At 52.9% G+C, this 21,464-nt stretch overlaps 1 protein-coding gene across 2 annotated transcripts in view; it reads right to left on the reverse strand.

Annotated features, from left to right (window-relative positions):
- SHC3 (SHC adaptor protein 3) overlaps window positions 1–21,464 on the reverse strand; it is a 93,222-nt gene that overhangs the window by 15,523 nt on the left and 56,235 nt on the right. The window contains exons 3-10 of one of the 2 annotated variants that reach the window (XM_028117396.2): window positions 19,694–19,757; window positions 17,605–17,724; window positions 14,552–14,605; window positions 9,669–9,720; window positions 6,556–6,682; window positions 4,186–4,336; window positions 2,960–3,047; window positions 2,185–2,340 (exon numbers count right to left, since the gene is read on the reverse strand). In XM_028117396.2, coding sequence (XP_027973197.1) covers window positions 2,185–2,340; window positions 2,960–3,047; window positions 4,186–4,336; window positions 6,556–6,682; window positions 9,669–9,720; window positions 14,552–14,605; window positions 17,605–17,724; window positions 19,694–19,757 — 812 coding nt within the window. Of the gene's footprint in view, window positions 1–2,184; window positions 2,341–2,947; window positions 3,048–4,185; window positions 4,337–6,555; window positions 6,683–9,668; window positions 9,721–14,551; window positions 14,606–17,604; window positions 17,725–19,693; window positions 19,758–21,464 lie in introns of both variants that reach the window. The other variant, XM_088018856.1, reaches the window with a different exon arrangement.

A 21,464-nucleotide genomic window follows, 5' to 3' on the forward strand; every position in this document is an offset into this window, starting at 1 on the left:
TAGATTTTCTCTTTTTATCCTATTTCTTCCTGATTACCTGGAGTAGTTGAAAAGATTTATTGTAACGTTTCTATACCATCACCACCACCACCATCACTATGAAGACCATTACCATTGTCACCATCATCACCCTCATCATCCCATCACCACCACCATCGTGACCACCATCAACATCATCTTGCCACCATCATCAGCGTTACCACTACCATTACCACCACCATCACTATAACCATCACCATCATCATCACCACCCTCATCACCTTCATCACCACCATCACCATTCTCACCACCATCAGCACCACCACCATCCTCACCACCATCACCATTCTCACCACCATCATCACCACCATCACCATCATCACCACCATCACCACCATCATCACCATTGTCACCATCATCATCACCACCATCACCATCATCACCACCCTCACCACCATCATCACCATTGTCACCATCATCATCATCATCACCATCACCATTACCATCACCATCATCACCACCACCATCCTCATCACCATCACATCACCACCATCACCATCATCACCACTACTACCATCAGCACCAGGAGCAGCACCATCATTATTTAGCTCTGGTGGTTTAAGAGAAACAACACAAAGTGCTGGCTTAATTCTTTTTCCAGACTTTTCAAAATAAACTACCTTTTCCAGGCCCTTTCTTCTTCTTGTCTCCCCTTCTCTGGTTTGGGAGCAGGAGGAAATTGATGGTGACAAAGGGTGGCTCTGGTTCTCACTTTTCCCATCTCAAACCCTCGTCCCTTATCTACCTCTCCTCGGGCTCTGGGGCCAAGAGCCACTGGTAAATTGACTAAATTAAACAGTGAAAATTGACCACAAATATTGCTTCTAAACTGCTGTTGGGAAACATCATTAGAGATGGAAGAGACACTCAGAGAGCCGCCACTTTGCTCTGTGTCTTGGGAAAGTCGCTTCATACTTCTGAGACTGTTCCCACATTTTTTAAGAGACAGGATTTGATCCAATGACTGTTAAGGTGCCTCCAAGCCCCGAGAGTCCCCAGTTCTTCTGTCAGTGGTGATTTTTGCAAGTCAGACTGGAAATCCACTGCGTGGGAAACCAAAGTGTCTGAGGAGAAAGAGACTTTTGTGGTCAGGAGGCTGCCTGATGGTAGCAGCACTCAAGCACATCCTCATTCACACACGGCACCACAGAGAGCACGCGCCGTACCAGCAAGGCTGCCCTGACCAGCCTCTAGGAGCCTGTGTTTTTCTCCTCCATGACAGAGTGACAATAATGGTAGTTACCCGCAGGACTGTTGCAGAAATTAAAGTAACAGGTGCCTAGCACATGGCAGACACTTGTTAAATTCTCAAGGGATTTCTCTAGCCTGTAAAATTCTCAGGGAGCTGACAAAGCAATATGGAGATGTAAAGCTCTTTGGGAACGCGAGAAGCTCCTTCAAAATTCCTTAGCAACAATTCCCACTTCCATTACCACGTTCATGGATGATTTACGCGTCCCAGTCCACACGACAAATCGAAGGTCCATAGAGCACATCTCTGCACTGCTGAGGAGCTTCCTGTCACACTCCTCATCCTGTTTTGGGGTTCCCCCGGGCACTTGTTGTTACTCACGAACACACCGTGGTTACTTACGCTCCACGAGACCCTCTGTTTGGCTTTTCTGCAGACCCCAGTGAGCCGAATGGTATGTGAATACCAGGAATACGGGAGAGCGAGCGAGTGTGTGCATGCGAGGTATATCGCCCTTTCTCGCGTACGTGTTGGTCCTGCTCAACAGACCGAGGGCTCTGTGAAGCAGGGGCATGCATGTCACCTTGGCATCCTTAGCAACTGATACGGTATTTGGAACATAACAGCTGACTAGTATTTAAGTGAATAAACGAGTGCTTTGTGTGTGTATCATTTGCCTCAATGCACGGGCAGCTCTTCAAGAGGAAGGTCGGTTCCAAAAAGAGGGGAAATTATTCTGCCTCCGGACCTCAGAGAGGGCTGTCATCCCAAAGCAGAGGTCAGCCGAGTTCAAAGCCCTGAAAAGCCCAATCACAACCCAGAGAAGTGCAGATAGTCATCCCTGTTCATCAGCACCCTGCTAGCAGAAAGCATGCTAACTGCACAGGTTTCAGCAGAAGGCATGGCAGAAAGCCACCTCAGAAGATAGGAAACCCAGACGAATGGCAACCCACTCATGTCGAAGAGGTCCTTCCGCGGGCTGCTCTCCGCGCTGCTGCCTGAGGCTGGCGTGGCCTGTGGCGGGAGGTGCTGCGCGTTCACGTAGGTGGGGGCTTCTCCAGGGGCTGCGGGCGCTCTCCCCTCCGGCATGCCGTAGATGTCCAAGGACCCTGCAACAAGGAAACAAGCCCCCTCTTCTCTTACAATGGAAAGGCTGGTCATGGGCGCAACTGCCCGTAAGCTGCCCCACCCCGCACGGGGACGATCCTATGGGCTGTTAGATAAATCCTCTTGCGGGTCTGATGCCCCTCTTTGGACCCTGGCACTGCTGTTGTGTTCTGGCCTGGACGATTTCCCAGCCTTCATGTCAAAATGTGACCGGGCAGCCTGCGAGGGTGGACACGTGATCTCTAGGGCCTGGCCGAGACTCTGGCCCTGACCTGGGTGGGGGAGCGGAGCAGGCACAGCGGGGAGGCTGCCCGGGTCCCCTTATCTCCTTTACAGAGGCCCCAAAGCAAGGAACGGAGCAGAAGAGCCACAGCCTCATTTAAATTGCCCTGTTTTGCCTTTAAGTCTAAGTGGGTGCTTTGTAAATCGACTCCATTCTAGCAATGCAATGCCAGGCACCCTTCCTCACAAACAGAGCAGACCTTCGTGCCCCAGGCTCCGCGAAGGAGGCCCAGGGTGAGCGCTTGATCGAGGACCCCCACCCACAGGCAGTGCCTCCAGGGGACCTCCTAGCTGGGCCAAGGGTGCCCCGAGGCCCGCCCGCCTCACCCTGCCTCTCACCTTGCCTGACAGGTGTTTGCTGCCAGTCTTCGCCAAACGGGTCTCCCAAGTGTCTCCCCTGGTAGTAAGTCTGCTCTTTTCCTGCAAACTATAGACACATGTAAATACATAAAGAGAAAAAGCATCCTTGCCCCCTTCCCCATCTCTAAAAGCTACAGTGCAGTACAAGGGTCCCCAACGGGGGGTCGGGTACTTTCCAATTACTCCCACTTTCCCTTCATGCCTCACAGTTGGCATTAGGATTTGGGAAATAGGTTTGCGTGGGTGTGAGGAAGGGGCTGCATCGCATCAAAACTACACGTGCCCATCCTGTTTTCATTTTCCAGCATCAACCCGCCCTCCGTGTGGCCGAAAATGGAGCCCTCTTAACGCAGCGCCATCCCTCGTAAAGTCAGCTTCGGCTGCTGCGTTTGTGTCAGATCACGCCCCCCACTTCGGCTGCTGCGTTTGTGTCAGATCACGCCCCCCACACCGGCTGGTGCGTTTGTGTCAGATCACGCCCCCCACACCGGCTGGTGCGTTTGTGTCAGATCACGCCCCCCACTTCGGCTGGTGTGTTTGTGTCAGATCACGCCCCCCACACCGGCTGGTGCGTTTGTGTCAGATCACGCCCCCCGGCCCCGCGCGGCTGGCCACGCCCACCCCATCCACCTCTGCGTCAGAGCCACTGCGTCTTGATGTCACTGTTATTTTGCCACTCCTATTAGTGTCATTGTTATTCGCACAAGGTAGGTGACATCAAAAAATTCTCCATAATGAAATAGAGATACTGCAACTCTAAAAAACAATTGCCTTACTGGAATGTTGATTTGGAGGAAAAATCAGGGAAAGGGGTGAAAGAGAAGGCTCATAAAATTCTCATCATTTCAAGGGCCCACATCCACTCTCCTCTCGGGGAATGCAAAGCGCGCCCAGGCCTTTTAAAAGTCTTGAGCTCTTTCTTCTTCTCATTGAGCTCCCAGTATAATGGGATTTGTCCCAGGATGGAGAAGAGACCCCCAGACTCGTTCCTCCAGAATCCTAATACAGTTCCAAGACATCTGATTAACACCCTGGGATGTTAAAACAAAAGCCTCCCCTACTTGTCTGCTTTGTGTCATCCCAGAGAAGAAAACAAGTGAGTTTTTCTGTCAAAGACTGGACAGAACACAGCCCGTCCATCAAGTGGAAGATGAAAGGAAATAAAGCTCAGGCGGCCACGACCCAGGCAGAGGTACAAGACTCACCTGGGCTGTGTCGGGGGCCTGGGGCCTGGTGTGCAGCCGCACATCTATGAAACCCCCTGGAGGAGGTGTCTTGCTTGGGATGCTGTTGTAGTATGGGTGGTCTGAGCAGTCCCCCTCCTCTTCCGTCCAAGGCTCATCCAGACTCTGCATTCTGTTAGAAGAGGATTTTCCAGAGCTTTAGCCAAAAGCGGAGCTTGTTGTCAAAACCAACAAACCTAATGTGAGGATGTGCTACCCCAGAAAAGAGAGTTAGTCACTGTCTCCTCACTATCTAGATCTCAACCCTAAAAAGCAGATGAATGGTTTGGCCAAATACTTCTCCCTTATCTGCAGTTCTACTTTCCGGAAAATTCCAACCATATTTGAAACACGGAAGAACTCCTTTTTCAAAAGGACATTTAATTAGGAAAGAAAGGATTTATATCTAGAGATAGCCAGATCCTCAAGGCACATTCGTTTCCCTAAGTCAAAGCATAATCAACTAAAAGTGGAGACTTTAGTGACATCAGAGAAAATGACAGAGTAAAAATCTCTGAAAATTCTCTCTTCCATAAAACAAACAAGAAAACTAGAAAAAAAATGTTTTTCAAAATCAACTTTTTCAGAACCCTGGAAATTAATCAGAAGCTTGCAGCAAACTAATATTTGTGTGTGTGTGTGTGTGTGTGTGTGTGTGTGTTTAAGCAAACAGCTGTAAGAACAGTGGCTTGTGGCATTTTAATTTGCCCTATTCCTGTCTCTATGGTAGCCTTGAAAACCAACAGCCCACAATCACGGTGAAAACCAGCAGCCTGACAGCCATAGGAGGGGGCAAAACGGCTCTGAGACCCTTTCAATGTACAATATTCTTACATGTTTTTGTACTCTTCATACACACGCATTTATCCATAAACTACATGCACAATTTTATTTATTGGTTTTAAAACTTCCATAAATGTTTCCTATCCTTTTCCATTTAAGATTTTTGAGATTTAGGGGCGCCTGGGTGGCTCAGTTGGTTAGGCGACTGCCTTCGGCTCAGGTCATGATCCTGGAGTCCCGGGATCGAGTCCCGCATCGGGCTCCCTGCTCGGCAGGGAGTCTGCTTCTCCCTCTGACCCTCCCCCCTCTCATGTGCTCTCTCTCTCTCTCTCTCATTCTCGCTCTCTCAAATAAATAAATAAATAAAATCTTTAAAAAAACGATTTTTGAGGTTTATTCTGGTAATACACCTATACCAATCTACTCTTTCTAATGACTATGTCCCATTATATATAAAACTTAAAAGTGGCAGGAGGATAGTGAACAAACTTACAAATTTTATATACGGTGTATACATTGTACAGAGTATGAAAACATGCCCTGCCACACTGTAACTAACTGCTCTTCCCGCACACGGGCCCGTCTGAGCTCAGGGAAGCTTCTACCAGCTGGGAAGAGTAGGGTCTTCCCAGGCACCTCCCAAACGGATGTCTTAAAAGCCATTTCCCGGGAGATGAGAGAATGGATTAAAAGCCTCAGTCATGAAAGGGGCAGAGCTCAGAGGGGTGAGAGACGCCTTTGTAATAATGAAGGTGAAGGTAGACACCGCCTTCATGCGGAAGCCACAGAACATGGCTGTGGATGCTGGAGCGAGAGTGGAAAGCAAATTCTGGAGAAATAAGGTTTCATTGACAGCAAACACACTGTCGGAAGAGGCTTTCGTGATGCGCGCCCGAGCAAGGACAGACTATTGACATGCCCCCTGTGACTTTCTCTGGGGCCTTTGTGCTGCGCAGAATGCTCTTCTGTCCTGAGGAAACTCGGTGGTACATTCTGAAGGTTTCCTACAATTCCTACTCGTATTTACTCTTTCATTAGACACTTGAAGGACTGATGAGCAGGAGCTGCCGGGGCTCATCCTGGCTATGGGCGTGCGTGCCCAGGGCGCAGGAGGCTCGGTGTCCCCAGGCCACCCAGCCCAGGGCCTCGTGGCGGGGCCCCGCGTCATGGCCGTGCTAACCATGATGGCGAGGACAAGGCGTGTGTCGCACCTGCGCCATGCAGACCCAAGGAGGAGACACGTGGGACCCGCACCTGGTTGCAGAGGAAACGGCACCAAACATATTACACTGCATCCCTGTAACCTTGGCTACCGTCTCTATAGTTTCTAGAAAATGTTCTCCTCAACATTCACAGCATCGCCCATATGTCGGCCTCCATCTGTGGGGCTCCTGAGCCTCAGCCCGGCCCCACCAGGTGCCTCTGAGCCCGGAGCCCTGTGATCAAGCACGTCTATCCAGACCACGCCCTGTGGAGGCTGTTTCGTGATTTTCTCCTCTCAAGTGGCTTTAAGAGGAAAGACTGTGAAATACAGAAGGCCACTGTGAAGGGTGTCACAGCGCTACTCACCGGTCGTGGAACGCGGGCACCTTGGAAGGACACTGCAAATATTGCTTAAACCGGAGTTCAAAGGCCTGTCCGATGGAGCCGATGACATCCTGGGCCAGCCCGTCGCAGCACTCCAGAATGTGACAAGCTGTGAGCGCAAGCGGCAGGGCCCGTCAGAGACACCGGGGCCACCAGGCTCCGCCACAGGAGGGGCACGTGTCCCTCACAGGCTGTCCCCGCAGCGCCGCCTGCAGCCTGCCCTGCGCCACCGCAGTAGAGCATCACCACGGGGACGCATCTCTTAACGGCTCTGCTCTCTAAACTACTGGGTCTATTTGTAAATACATTCAGACATTTGTCATTTCAAATTGATTGCTCTTAGGAATTTCTTAACAGTCTATAAAGTACAAACACCGAGCCCAGCAGAACGAACCAGGGTTTGGAAGGAAACGTTGATGGGACAGAGAACCTAATCGTAACAAGAAGTGAGCCCCGTGAAGGCCCCGTGGGCCTGGGAATGGACCTAACCTGGCTCTCGCGGGGAGAGGCCTAAGCTACTCCGTGGATGGGGAGCAGCTTGTTCGCTGACCTCCCAGTGGGAGTTAAGTGTCCTCACTGAATGTGGCAACTCAAACAAATTAAAGATGAGTTTGAAGGGATATTAATTCACGGGTCCCTCCCACCGCACACCACCTGCACCTGCTCCAATGTGAGGCCAGATATTCATGCACCTTCTCAGAAAAGCAGCTTGTGCTAAATAGTAAATCAAAGTTGGGGTGTCGGTGGCCAGAAGAGGGCCCCTCGGGGGGCCTGGAGCACCTCTTAGCCACGTTGCAAATGCACCCACCGGCCCAGTGAGAAAGTAGGATGTCTCCTCCCAGATGCATGTCTGCGGGGGCCACAGGGGTCCCCGCCCTCCCTGTGTGACCCGCAGGGTCATGTCAGTAATGGGGTAAAGGAATTCTCCCCATGGAAAAGGGCCAGTGTGGGTGTCATACTCCACCTGGCTCCTGCCAATGGTTAGGACGTCACTGTATTTTAGGAGGGTTCCCTAGAGGCACTGCCGGGGCAGGTGGTGGGAGGAGGCATTCCACAGGGGAGCTGTCCCTGCACCTGCAACACCACCAAACCGCCCTCTTGCAGCACAAAGCCGGCCGGGCACGGTGGAGCTCCCTCCGATGGCCGCTGCCAGGCCCGGGGTCCCCAGGCTTCTCGCCGCCCCTCAGACTGGAGAGGGGTGCACTGAGGACACAGGATAGCCCGAGAAGAGCAGAGTGACTGTACAGCAGCTCTGGATCGCAGTGCAAGCCCTTTGGGAACACTAGGGATGGCCAAGAGGTTTGTCCCAAGGACACGGATGCCTGGCTGTATTTTTGTTCTTGATTATTGCTATTACTTTATTTTACTATTGGTACTGGTTTTTCATTAAACATCAACCCGGGAAACACAGAGCAAGCCCGTATTACGTAGCTGTTTGAGGCGCATGGTTGTGTGTGATGCGGTAGGAGTGGAGGTCTCCCTCCAGCCCGTAAAGGAGGCAGGAGCCTGGGCGGGAGGGAGGGGGACACCCGGTCCCCACCTTCCTGTTTCCAGCCACGCACACACACCCCTGCGTCCCCACCAGCCAGGCGAGGTGCCTGGTTGGTACTTTGGAGAAGAGTAGGCTGGGGAAGTGTCAAAAATGAGCCGTTTCCCTCCCTTCTGAAAAGCAGAACAGCAGAAGGACACGGTTTCTGCAGAGGGGGCTGCAGGATCCATCCATGGGGCTGCTAGTCTACATGGCAGGGAGCCGGAAGCCTGGACTGGGCTCTCTTTAAATCGGTTCCTCCGGCATCTGCAAGGGGCAGGGCTGCAGGGGGAGCTCCCTGTTGGCTGAGGGCTGAGCCCGTTGGTCGGATAGAGAGGGCGGCAGAGCCTGCAGATGCAGACGTAAGCCACGTCTCCAGGCTCCGGTACCTCGCAGTGTCGCCTGGAAGGAGCACTTACATAGGAATGCAAATTTTTACAACCAGACTGGGTGGTGATTGGCAAGGTCCCCTGACCTATCCCTCTGCAAATGCCTCTAGGAGGGGCCACACAACGTCGTGTGGAAGAGCAGGGAAGGAGTCTGTACACGGACCCCCGGGAGTCTCTGACCTGGCACCTGGCAGACACATCTCGTCACAGGGCGTCACCCCACGGACAGTAACCTGTTCTCCGTGGGCTGTCCTGGAAACGTGTCCAAGAGGCAGTATGGGGGAGGGGGCCGAAACAGAACGCTAGGCTCTCCTTCGCATTGGAATTTTAACAGAAGGGAATATATGTAGATAAAAGTCCTGTAAAGCAAACTAGAAAATGTTAACAGGTGGTACCTGGGGTGGAGGGTGGGAGGGGAGGGGAACCAGCCAGCTGAGGCAGAAGGGCTGCTTTGTATTGCTGGAATCCCCAGCCGCGATCTTCAGCAGGGAGTTCTACATGGGGCTGTGGGATGACCCGTATTCGAGCGTAGCGCACTGTACTCAGCCTGCCCCCACCCAGGCTATTAGCCCCCATGGGTGGGGCTTGGGTTTTGTACATGATCAAAGGAATGGGGTTGTGGCTGTGGAGGTAGGGTCTAGGAATAAAGGGTCTGGGAGGATGGAGAGTGCTCCAATGCCTCAGATCCCCCATCCAGGCTGCGTCTGAGGCCCTGGCAGCATTGTGGGGTGTGGGGGGACGGCACAAGAGCTTGGCCCCCGTGCTCCAGGGCTGTGCCGGGCAGCGGAGGCTTCTCGGGGTGGTGGAGCTGGGCAGGAGGACAGGCGGGCTGGAGAGGGTCCGGGTGTCACCGAGGCCACGTTCAGGGCCTGCGGGGGATCTGTGATGCACAGGCCAGGTGCACCTGCATGGGATCTGTGATGTGCAAGCCAGGTGCGCCGAGCTACAGCCATCTGCACGCAGGTGCGTGTTTGACGCTCAGGGTCGTCCAGTGTCTCCCAACCGGGCCAAGGATGCTGCTGCACCTAACTGCCCACAAACCCCCACGGTCATTAACAGTGCGCCAGGACACATGCTCGAGTCGGCCAAGGGGGCAGAGATAATGAGGAATGTCTGGAGACCGGCTTGAAGCCTGGCTGCAGGTGGCCGAGAGACCGTAGGAGTCAAGCACTGCTTACCTCTGCGATTAACAGGGTCCTTCGCCACGTACGCCACATAGTCCGTTGTGTCCTGCAACGAGACATGCACGTCACTAATCACAGCTGGATGCACAGCGCACAGACCGGCTCAGGACTCCAACAGCCCGGTCAGGCGGCGTTCCTCCAACCTCCACGGGCAGGAATCCCCAGGCCTCGTGAAATGGGGACTTTGGCTCGGCAGGTGCAGGCCGGGGCCTGAGTTCTGCGTCCACCCCAGCTCGCACTGACCTTGTTGTCCGTGCCTGCGCCCTAGCAGCAGGGAAGTAACGGGCACCCCGTTCTCTGTGTATTGGACCCCCCACGGGCTCTAACAACACTGATGCCCGAAGCCCCACTCCCAGATAACCTGACCTAACTGGACTGGCGGGGAGGGAGGTCGGGGGCTCTCCAGACGGTTCTGCTACGATGGAGGCTGACGTGCCCTTCCCTCGGCTCTACCCAGCAGTAGTCCTCGATTGGAGCGGGCCGAGGCCTCCTTCGCAGGGCTTGTGGAAACAGATTGTGGGCCCCCACCTCGGGGTTTCTGATTCTGTGGGTCTGAGGTGAGGCCCTAAGTGTGCATTTCCAAGAAGTTTCCCACTAATGCTGGTGCTGCCGGTCTAGAGGCTGAGAGGAAACCAGAAGCTGGGTGGCAAACACCTTCCTGGGTGGAGGAGATGTGATGGTGCTTTTCCTCTCGGACAGAAGCAGTAATTTTAATCTTCTTAAGACGTTTCCAACACATGAGCTCCATGGACTAGTCTGGCTGTAACAGGGGACAGCGAGTCCGCTTGGCCGCACGGAGGAAACTCTGTCCTCAGAAGTGGGCTAGGGCCACCACGTGGGTTTTAGTTTCTAAACCGGCAGAGGAAACATAATTCTCCTCGTTGTTGAAAGCAGAAAAGACGTCCCTGCAAAGTTGACATTTGCAACATTCAAAAAAGTCTCCGGGAGGCAACTGGTAAAGGCGCACCCCATTGTTGCCGATACTTCCCAAATGTCACTGCTTCGAAGGCTCCAGAGTTACAGATGGGCTCCCGCTGCATTCAGCATCTGACAGATTCTGTGCCGTGAGTTCCTCCATTACTTCTCTCCATGGGCAGCGCACCACCTCTTCTCTCTCTGCTCCAGGACAACACTCTGACAGGAGGGAGAGGACAGTGCATGTGGGGGTGTACAGGGGTCATGAGCACCCACTGCTGGAGGTGCCAGGTGCCGGGCACTTGTCTGTACACACCGTTTCCCAGAGTTCATGGTGAGGGCTCTCTTGGCAGCTTCTGACATGATGGGCTGCTACCTGGGGTCCCTCTGGCATGCAGCCTGCCTATGCTGTTCCATCCTCCTGCTCAGGCCACTGCCCACTGGTATATTCATAGACCGAGCTGGGAAGGGCATGGACCCAGCTTCCGGTCATTTCCAACAGGGAAGATCTGTCGGGATCTGAAGCCATATGCAGCTTGGAGTCACAGATGTTCTTCATGGGTTCAGGGGCTAACAGCATTAGAAGGGTCCTATGACAGCACTCGTGTCTCTCAGTCTGTGATCCGTGGAACCCTGGGGCTGGGCAAGTATAGTCCCCGTTGTTTGAGGTGTCATCAGAATTTTTTTTTTAAATTCGTGTTTTCATTTCCATGATAATCTTAAAAATTAATACAAGAATATCTGGGCCCACCCGTGTGACCACTGTGGTGTCAGTTCTGCGTGTGCTGTCAGCACCAAGGTTCTCTGTTGGGTTTCTGATATTACGGGTGCCAGGTTTGTAAAGAATTAGAGAAAAAAGAACACTCGGACTAGATGATTTTGCCCCAATTCAAGCAATGAATGTCACATTTGTACATAATGATGTATCACTGAAGGGCTTGCTTGAATAGAATAAATTAGTGGAGGGACTGAGTCATCCAGGCACCCAAGGTAGTGGAGAGAGGCCGACCTTGAAGGATCCTGCACTATGGTGGCAGGTTCCAGAGGCACGCTGAGAGCAGAGACCCAAAACCATCCATCACAGCAAATTAATGTAACTGAATGCTGTCAGCTTTCCCGTGTTTATCGGTATTAAACGTCTGACCTGGATTGGGGTTTAGTGTTCAATAAGAAGTCGAAACAGAAGGAGTCAATACTTGATTTATGTTTGTGCATATTTGGGTAACAAAATCAATTTGAGTCAGCACAAGTGGAAAGTGCAAGGAAATTCTTCTTTTTAAATTCTTACTCCAGCCTGAGAAATGCTGCTCTGGGAAAAGAAGACCAGGAAGGAGCTGTGACACGTGTCCCGTCCCCCAGATGGACCCAGAGCTAAGCTCTTCTAATGTCAATATTGATCATTTTCTGGCACACTGTGGGGGCAAGGGTGTATTGCTATTCAGGACATTGTTCTAGACATCACACAGCCACACACTGGATACCCCAAGTTCTGAGATGGGGCTTCCAAGTGCCTGTCCTGTGCCCACCCCGTCCCTGTTCCCACTCTCCGGGACTTTCTGAGCCTGGCCAGCATTCCGGCACTCCTTGGGGGCCTTGGAACAGTTAATTACAGTAGATTAGAATAATAGTGCACCTTTTGGGGAGTTTGGATTAACAGTGTTTTTCACTGTCTTATTTGATATTTCAAAATGCCATTTTCTTACTGGGTAAGCCAAAGCACAAAGCAGTAAATAGATACACACTTAGTGGCAGAACCAGGAATACAACCTGGAATTGTTAGTTTTACTTAAACATCTACCAATTATAGTGGTGACAAACCAGTTTGGAATGGGAACTCATGCACAACATGAACACACATTTGATTGGTTAAAATGGAAAGTAACTGGGTTTCCTGTCCTCCTAATGACATTTTCAGCATCAGAAGAAAATATAAAAAGGTTATGAATTACTTTAAGGGTCACTGAATGCTTCCTCTTTTTTTTTTTTTTTTTTTGTTAATGATGAGATGATGAGGAAATTTGAAAGCACCTCATAGACCTGTGCACATCCTGGAGAGTAACATAATTTGAACACAAGCCAATGTATTTGGCTTCCAGAATTTTCCATCTCTGTATGTCCACTCCTAACATCAGCATTAGATGAGGTTTGAGACAAGTTCTTAGAAGAATCTGTTGACTACAGGTGTGTTCTTTTCTTCCTTTTACTTTTCAGGCTGGGTTACCTCTCAAATTTCAGAAACTATGGCTCCAAGCAGCATATTGGATCAGCAGTTAGAGCCCCTGCAAGTCGATTAGAGCCGATGCAGACACAGGGGAAGATGTGAGGACAGCTAGGTGTGCACGTGCAGCACGGGTGGAGAATGGCGCACCTGTCCCTCCACATAGCACCCTTAGAGATGCCCTTCAGATGGCTTTGATTGTGGCTGACTCCCACGGTCTAGATGTGTGTCTCAATGAGGTCTTTCACTTTACAATTAAACATAAGAAATGAAGGGACTAGAAAGAAAGTAGAAGGGAAGGCAGGGGACAGAGGAGACCATGATGGGAGACTTTTGAGGATAAGACCCTAAGTGTGGGGGACAGCGTGAGTCAGTGGAAGTACTGAGGGGTGCTCGGATGGTGCCCTGTCATCCTCTGCCAATTAGGTGGGGGTTTGAGGGCAGAGAACCATGTGCAGGGCGGTAAATCCCTCTCCTGCCAGCACCCTGGGCCCCATGATGCCTCCCAGGGGGCTGCAGCAGCTGGGGTGGGGGTGGCGGGCGCAGGCTGTCTGCAGCCCAGACACCCGGGCCCGGACGGTACTGTCCTTTGGAAATGTGGAGACCAGAGCCAGCAGTGGAAACCGCCCCCTTGATTTCACCTTCGGGCTAGAGGCAGGTTCCCCAGGTAAAGGGAGCAGGGGGAAGAGCGTGCGGGATCAACACAGACCCTGGGAAACACTCCCTCCCCGGGCCAGACCCAGACACGACCTCTGGCACCGGTCACGCGGGCTGCCTTGGACCGTAAAATTCTACAGAACAAAACGCCGCTTCTAAACCTCCATTCTGTGATGATAAAAGATTATTTAACAGCGAAGGGATGTCTTGCCAGGATATAGAACAATTTTTCTTTTTGAGTCAATTTAGGTCCAAGAAAATACTCACCTGTTGTTGTCCTAATTTTTAAATATTTCCCCAGATCGGTGAAAATGTTACTGGGACCAATGCGAAATGGTATGATAACAGTCTTGGGGGGAGGGGTGCTTTCCTCCCCTTCGCTGCGGGAAGGGCTGAAAGGCTTTCCTTCCCTGGAGACGATTTGCTGCCTGGGTTGCTCCAAAGGACTGGTGGGCAACAGGGAGCAGCAGTCAGTGGGTGGGGGAGAAGGGGGAGGCTTTCTGATGACCCTGAAACTGAGCACGTGGACACCACCTCCTGGTGCTCCTGACCAAGGTAGGGGCAAATCCCTTTGTGACCCCACCTTCTTAACAAAAGAGGCAATGCAAAAATAGAACATTCTCATTCTGCGCTCTCTCTCGCTCTCTCTCTGCACTCCTTCCCTGCTGGCAAAGCAAACCAGTAAGACGACAGCATTAAATTTGGGGAGAAGAATTCTAATTCCAAACATCTATGAATAAAGCAGACTAAGTAAATTCACAGCCTTCCAGTTGACTTCAAATAGGAAATCAGAGGGCCCTCGGGGAGGCCCAACAGAAGGAAGGAACGAGGCAGGACTCGCAGTCTCCAGACTGGGACCCTGTCGGCTCCGAGACTAGGGATGGCCCCAAGAGCTCCTCAGAAAGCCAACACTTGAAGGATTTTGGACAGCTTTGGGCCGAGGAAATGAAAATTCATGGTCGTCGAGAAGAGCTTGTGGAATCGGGAGGGGGCAGCCGGCATCCCGGTTACCTTTCCCGGTCGTGAAGCTAGACCCCTTCTCGGGGACTCCCAGCGAGAACAAGGAACACAAGCCGTGGGCACTTACCGGGTCTCCCCCGGACGCGAAGGAGATGGACTGCATGTGGTGGTTCGCGATGATCTGCCCAGAACAAGAAACGAGAGAGGTCGTCAGTACGCGGTCCTCAGCTCTGAAAACCAACTGCTTGTTGGCAGGCGGGAGGAGCCTGCAAGGTGTCCTGAAGATGGGTCAAGCGGGTACCCGACGAACACGACAGTGATCAGTCGTGACGGCCACCCACCGTTAATGGGCTTTTCCCAACGCTGCCCCTGCTGGTCTAGCCGCTCGGCCCGAGCCATGTCACGTGGGTCTGATGGCAGCCCTCAAGGGAGGAAGGAGGGGCGCCCACTTCACAGACGGAGAGCCCAAGGCCCAGGGGCGAGAGTGGGCCGTGGGCAGCACTGTGACCACACACGGGGCTCTCTGACAAGGAGAGCGTCTCAGCCCCACGCCGAGACACGTCCACGCTGCAGTGTCTGTCTCCAGAGACACACGCGGCCTGCAGCGCCGAGGGGAGCGTGTCACCCACTTGAATCCCGGGCACGTACAAATCAAGAAAGCCCGCATCAGACGTGGGGCCGTCTCAGGCACCCTTGTAATCAATGTGATCAACTTAAAGGCCAGCAAGGGCATCCCAAGTTTATTTTAAACTGGGAAATTTCCATTAGCATTGTAGACGGCTGCCTGCGGTAGGAGTCAGGAGACCCTGAGTAAATTAGGAGCTGCCCTAAATTTAAAAAGCTACATACGTTTTCCCTGCTATTTGTATCATTTTGAAGACAATGTAATGACACTGACGTAAATTCCAGGGGTGGAAACAGCAGTCCTGCCCCTACCCCAATACCGCCAACGTAGGGTTATCTCCGCACGGCCCCTCAAGCCCTCGGCAGCAGGCAGGGGGAGATTACGGAGGTGACACCCTACCATCCCAGGGGCCTCCCAGCCACGCTCCCGTAACCCTCAAAGCAAGACTATGGCTGAGCTGTAAGAGAAAATCAGACGGTTAAAATGCTTACTTGGGTTGTTGGCACTTGCAAACCGCTTGGGATCTAGAAAGACCTGAGCGTGTAACTGGATACAAACAAGGAGGCCGGCTCTGGAGCCCATGCGGACCCTGCCGGATCCAACCACCTGCAGCCGCGTGCAGCCTTCCGGAACCCTCCCGCCTCCTGCTCCGGGCCAGGAGGCCCCCAGCATGGCAGCGAGCACCAGCAATCCCCAAGTGAGGTTAAACTTCTAAAAGGTGTTGATTTTTGCTTAGTTTTTGCTCGTAAGGCAGCTCTCACACTGGGGTTTAAAACTGAAGCAGATGTTATGACTTGGGGGATACAATGGAAATCGTATTTGGTCTCCACGATCATGCCTGACCATTAGTGTGTGGTTGTTCTCAGCCCTTTGGGTAAGGTGGAAATTAAACGGAGAGCAAGAAGTCTGGAGATGGTGAACCGAAAGCAGGTGTTTCCACCCCTGGGAGGTTGATGGTGCTTCTCCTCCCTGTGCGCTCTGCAGAGGGGAGTGGCCGGGCCCTTTCATGGTCCCTCTGTGCGGGGTGGGGAACGTCCAGCCGGGCCTGCTCCTAAATTGATTGCAACAGGCACCCCGTGTACACTCCGCCACAGGAGAGCCAGGGGATGTGGCCGGGACACGCGCCGACCACCCCAGGCTGTACCCCTGTGTCCGGGAGGGCACCCCCGCTCCTGAGCCCAGCCCCACACCCATCCTCCACAGACAGTGAGGACCGGACACAGCCAACCAGCCCCCAGTGCCAGGACGGCCGCATCCCTTCCCCTCTTCCTGATTGCTGTTTTAAGGAAGGAATGAGGGAGAGGAGGGGACTAGGCGGTGTAGCCACAGAACTGAGGGCCACCCTGAGGATCTCCAGAAACGGGAGCACCCATACATCATGTGAGGGTGCATAAGGGCGCGTGGTTCAGGGCCGAGGGGACCTGCCTCCTTCGCTTGCTGGGCAGGGTGAGGTTGCAGCCCGGGCCGCGGGTGCTCAGCCCTGAGGCAGCCCCCGAGCAAGGCTGAGCCCGCTGAACCCTCCCAACCCACCACCGAAATGACAGTCCTCCCCCCGCGTCGGTGCACCAATGAGAAAAGATGATGATTATCCACTGAGGGGGGCTAGGGAAAAGGAGAGAGCGTGAGGCGTCGAAACAAACCCAGACGTTGCCTCTCGTTTCTACGCTGGATCTAGAATTTATTTCAACACTCAGGTGGGGGGCAGATGAATAAATGAAGCTGGGGTGCTGCTTGCTTACCTGGGAAACACTGAAATCAGTAAATATAAAGGTATGTGTGGTAACATAAAGGTAACCCCGGGCATCCCTGGGAACACACGGCCAGAGTCAGGGAGGGTCGTTCGGAGGCCTGGGGCTGGCCCATCTCTGGCCGTGTGGATGCGTCCGATTTCCAGCTCACACTGTCCGGAGGCCCCGGCGGAGCAGAACTCACGCCCCTGTGTGTCTATGAGCATTTGCCCCTGTGGGCACCCGGGACAGCCCCTGACCTCTACCCACTGTTCCAGCTGAAGGAACTGAGGTCAGAGACGCCTACGACAGACGCTGCCGAGGGGCCGGCCCTCCCCCACTGACTTCACCCCTCGGTCGCCACTACTGTATGGCCTCGGCCTCGGCAGACCTCCCACTCCGGCCGGGCCATGTCCACTATCACGGGACGCTGCCAACCGCCAGAGGCTCCAGACGAGGAACCACGGAGACAGAAAAGACAGGGCTCATTAAGCCGCCACGTGCCATCCACTTCAGAGATGATCGAATGTGGAAGTAAGACGTGGGCTTGCAGAGCAAAGGAAACGGGACTTCAAAAGGAATGAAACCCGTAGCAGACACACGCACCTCCCCTTACGCTGCGAGTAAATCTATGACTTCAGAATTATCCTCAAGGGAAAGGTCATTTATAGCAGAATTAAAGAAAACCAATTCCATCTATATTCTGTTGGTGACCCTTCAGAGGAGCTAAAGTTTGCAGATGAGTGAAGATTTTAGACGAACGTGCTCTGCCCTGAACACCCGTCATGGGGGCTATGGGCGGGGCAGGGCACCCAAGTGCCTACAGACCTGTTTGGAGTCGGGCGTCCGAAGGTTCAGGCTGGCGGTGGATATGGTCAGGGAGATGCTCATCCCCGCAAACTGGAGGTTGCTCTTGCCCAAGATGCTGGACAGCATTTTGCTGGGAGGCTGTGAAATCAAGCAGCGTGATTTTAGCTTTGGATTCCCATTGTCTTGGCCTCTCCATGGTTCCCGTCTGCCACACCCCCAAACCTCCACCTTCCCGGCCTCACGGGGCTCAGGAAGGAGACTGTGCCACGAAGGAGCTGGGAGGCGGGATCCGACGCTAACACACAAGTTCTGCGGCACACAACAGGCGGCGGTAACATTTCCTGTGCACACGCTGGGACGTCAGCACCGAGTCCAGGTGCCTCCTGCGGGGACGCATCGCGTGTCCCTCCTAAGCCTGGGGCACGTGCACAGACCAGCGCCCACAGCTGTGAGGCCCAGAAACCGGTTTCATGAAAGGACTCAGGGCCAGAGTAGGAGGGTCCAGCTCATGGGGCGAAGAGCATCCTGCGGAGTCTCGAGACTGCTCACTGCTGAGAGGCATGGAGCACAAACCGTCTGGCGGGAACATCGTCCAGGCCCGAGCTCACAGACTTAGAACGTGCTGGGCCCGCACAAGGACGGATGACCTGGTTCGGCTTGACTAAAGGTCCTTCACATGGGCCCCGACGGACTGCATTTTCCCACCACGCACCTTCCCCCAGGCACCGCCAAAACCCGCCTCCCGTCCAGGGCCCACTGACCACCCTTCCCTTTCAGATGAGAACGTGCCCTCTTTAGATATGCCAATTAACACTAGTTCTTAACCAGGCATGCACTGCTTTTTAATCTCCTGAAAGAGCTATTTAAAAATAGAGACGCTCCCCGTTTTGATTAAGTCACACCTGGGGCGGAGCCCTGAAACGCACCTTACTTCCACCACCTTCGCCTGGCTCTGAAAGAGGAGCTTCCCGAGCTCTGTGCTCACGCTCCCGCCTAGCTACTGCATGCGAGATTCAAGACCCAAAGTTCTCTGCCAGAAACCCGGCTGCCCTGTGGCTTCACCAATGTCCCCAGGCCATGAAGACAAAACCCACCTGCAGCCCGGGAAGTGACAGGGGCAAACACGCAACCTGCCTGCAAACCTCAGCCTCAGGACAGACTCAGAGACACCAGAGATGCTCCCCCTGATAGAGTCTGGGCATAGACAGGCCCGATGGTGAGCACTTAGTTATGTACCTGCTGGACTTTTAACCAGAGAGTTTTTCTGAGCTTTCTCTCAATCCATATTTTCCCCTACCGACCTAACCACCTCAGAGTGAAAAGGTGGAGTGACCTGGGCTTGAGCTCAGCCCACCACCTACGCACACCATGGCTTCTCTCTCTGTGCCTCAGTTTATGCCATCTGTAAAATGGGAATATCCGTGGCATCCTGGAGCAGGCTCTACCAGCTAATGAGAGACAATTATTACATTTGCAGGAATTTTATGAGCTGGGCTTTAAAAGCAGCTGCTGTGAAAAACTAATTTATGTAAATTTGCAATTAAATAAATTACATTTAAAAAACAAAAAAACAATACTCAAAACTCATCACTTTCTAGCTGTCTCTGCTGCATTAACGGTCGTCTGTGCTGTTCTGGCCACGCGTGTCTACTGCACCTGGGCACCAGGTGGGGACCCGTGCAATGATGGTGCTGCTGCACGTCTTCAGGGATGTCACATTAGAGCTTGAAATCTGCCAGGCGGAGTACACATACCACGGAAACTGGCAAACACCACAGATTTTGCCAGCAATCTTCTTACTCTGCCCCCCCCAAGAGCTGCTGGTTAAATCTACCAGCACAGCAGTGGGACGTCTGTCCCAAATGTTGCCCCAGTGAAGTGAGTTCACGCCCCTAAAGGCTTAGTGGAGCTCGGGCCCTGTCTCACGTGTCTGTTCTCATCACTGTCTGTAGGTTTTGGCCCCTGGGGTGCAATGGGGTGCTGACTTGGGTCGGCCCGTGACAGCCAACTGTCCTGCCGAGCGCATGGCCGGGGGACCCTAACGGGGCCCTGATGGGTGGGGTGTGACTGAAGGTGCCACGTGGGGAGAAGACACAGGGGACAGTACCTTTCTCTTCCTGAAGGCTCCCTTGGCGCCAGGGACGGCTTCACACACACGGCTGATGGCTTCCCTTAAGGAGGCAGGAAGAGAGATCCATTTGTCACATTAATCAGGATTCTGCAACCCAGAGACCACATGTGCACATCCCCAGGGAAAACATCTGCTGTGCATTCAGTGTAGACAGCAGTCCCCCCGCCCCGCAGGGTTCACCCAGTTCCCTTTGAACAAACAGGTCATCGTGAACCTCTGACAGGCAGCACCCTAGCTCTTCCTGGTGCTACGGACGCATCCTGACCATGTGACAGGTATCGATGCCACGCCCCTCTGTTGTATGTTTGGTTAGGACGCCATCTAATAAACCAATACCCAGACTTGTGGCCTCCTGGTGTTCCCTTCAAGGTCACGGTCCTGGCACAGGCCCTGACCGGATCAAGTACTGCTACAGGTCAGCATCCTTCCAAAGTGGGTCAGAAGGTTATCAAAAGAAATTTGGTCCTCTGAGTGTTATTCTCAGCTTCTGCAGTTGGTAAGCGTCATCAAAGCAAGAGGGCTCCGAGGGAGGGGAGGCACTCCAGCAGGACACAGCTGAGCCAGACGTGAGGTCTGTGCAGGGCAGCTCCCCGAGGCGCGCGTTTACTGAGCGGCTACTATGTGCTGGGCGCTGCCCTGAGGAATGGAGGCAAGGAGACCCCTCGGTATAGGGGGTGTGACAGGAGGTCCGGCTGCAGAGGGGCCCCAGGGCAGGAGACCCCGGGAGGGTGGGGAACGTGGGGAACGTGGGGGCCGGAGCACACGGAGGCTGCTCTGGTCCAGATGCTGGAGGCAGGGGGTGGGGAGGACGTGGCTGGCGGCAGGTGCCTGGAAGCAAACAGATCACTCTGTGAGCTGGCCTCGGTGGGAAGTGACAGGGACGGGCCAGAGGTGGTTCTGAAGTCAGGAGCCCCGGAAGGAGCTGGGCGAACATGAATATCTCACCTCGCTCATGGGGAAAGGACAAAATAGTAAGAGGACACAGAAAGAAAGAAACAGGGATCTGGACACGCCAAATGACAAGCAACACAATAGTCCTCAGAAACATTCTGCAAGCTTTCTACGCTAAGTACTTCTTGAAATTATTTTCTATCACCTAGAAAAATAATTGCCACCACAAGACAATGGTTTTGAGAGAAATTTGTCCTTGTGAAATGAGGTAAGGGACTATTCAGGTAAGCCTCATCTTTGCTGCTGAATTCACCACAGGGAGTGGGGAAAGACTGTTCTAGAAGTTCAGATGCCATGAAGACTATAGACTGATTCACCGTGACTCAGAAAAAGTTCATTTGAAAGGAATGAGTGTGTTTGATGTTTATGCTTAGTCATTTATTGTGTAATAATGTTCCAACTGTGGTTCTATCAAAATGATTACCCAAGTACCTTCTAAAAGCAAATTCCTATTGAAGAAGGTCAAGCTGTCTCTTTAGAGAACTATATAAACCTCAGCATCTATATTTTATCTGTTTAATTAAAAAAAAAGTTCAGTGCATCTCTGCACTGTGCTTGTTATATCAAGTGACAGATTAGGCTGAGCAAAGCCAGCCAAGTCTCTGATGGTCCCAGCAGGCCAGAAAGATATCACCCAGCAGGAAGCTTCCCATAAGTCTCTCCTTAAAATATCCATAATAAGCTTCGGATCTCTTTCCCGATCCGCCAATATGGACAATGAGAAAAAGAAATCAGCCTTGGGTGACAGTCTCCCAAGAGGATAACTGTCAAGTGTCTAACTTGTATGACTTCCATG

This window comes from Eumetopias jubatus, unplaced genomic scaffold (assembly GCF_037043125.1).
Source record: "Eumetopias jubatus isolate StellerSeaLion01/CBP00866 unplaced genomic scaffold, mEumJub1_p1.0 scaffold_15, whole genome shotgun sequence".
Lineage (NCBI taxonomy): Eukaryota > Metazoa > Chordata > Mammalia > Carnivora > Otariidae > Eumetopias > Eumetopias jubatus.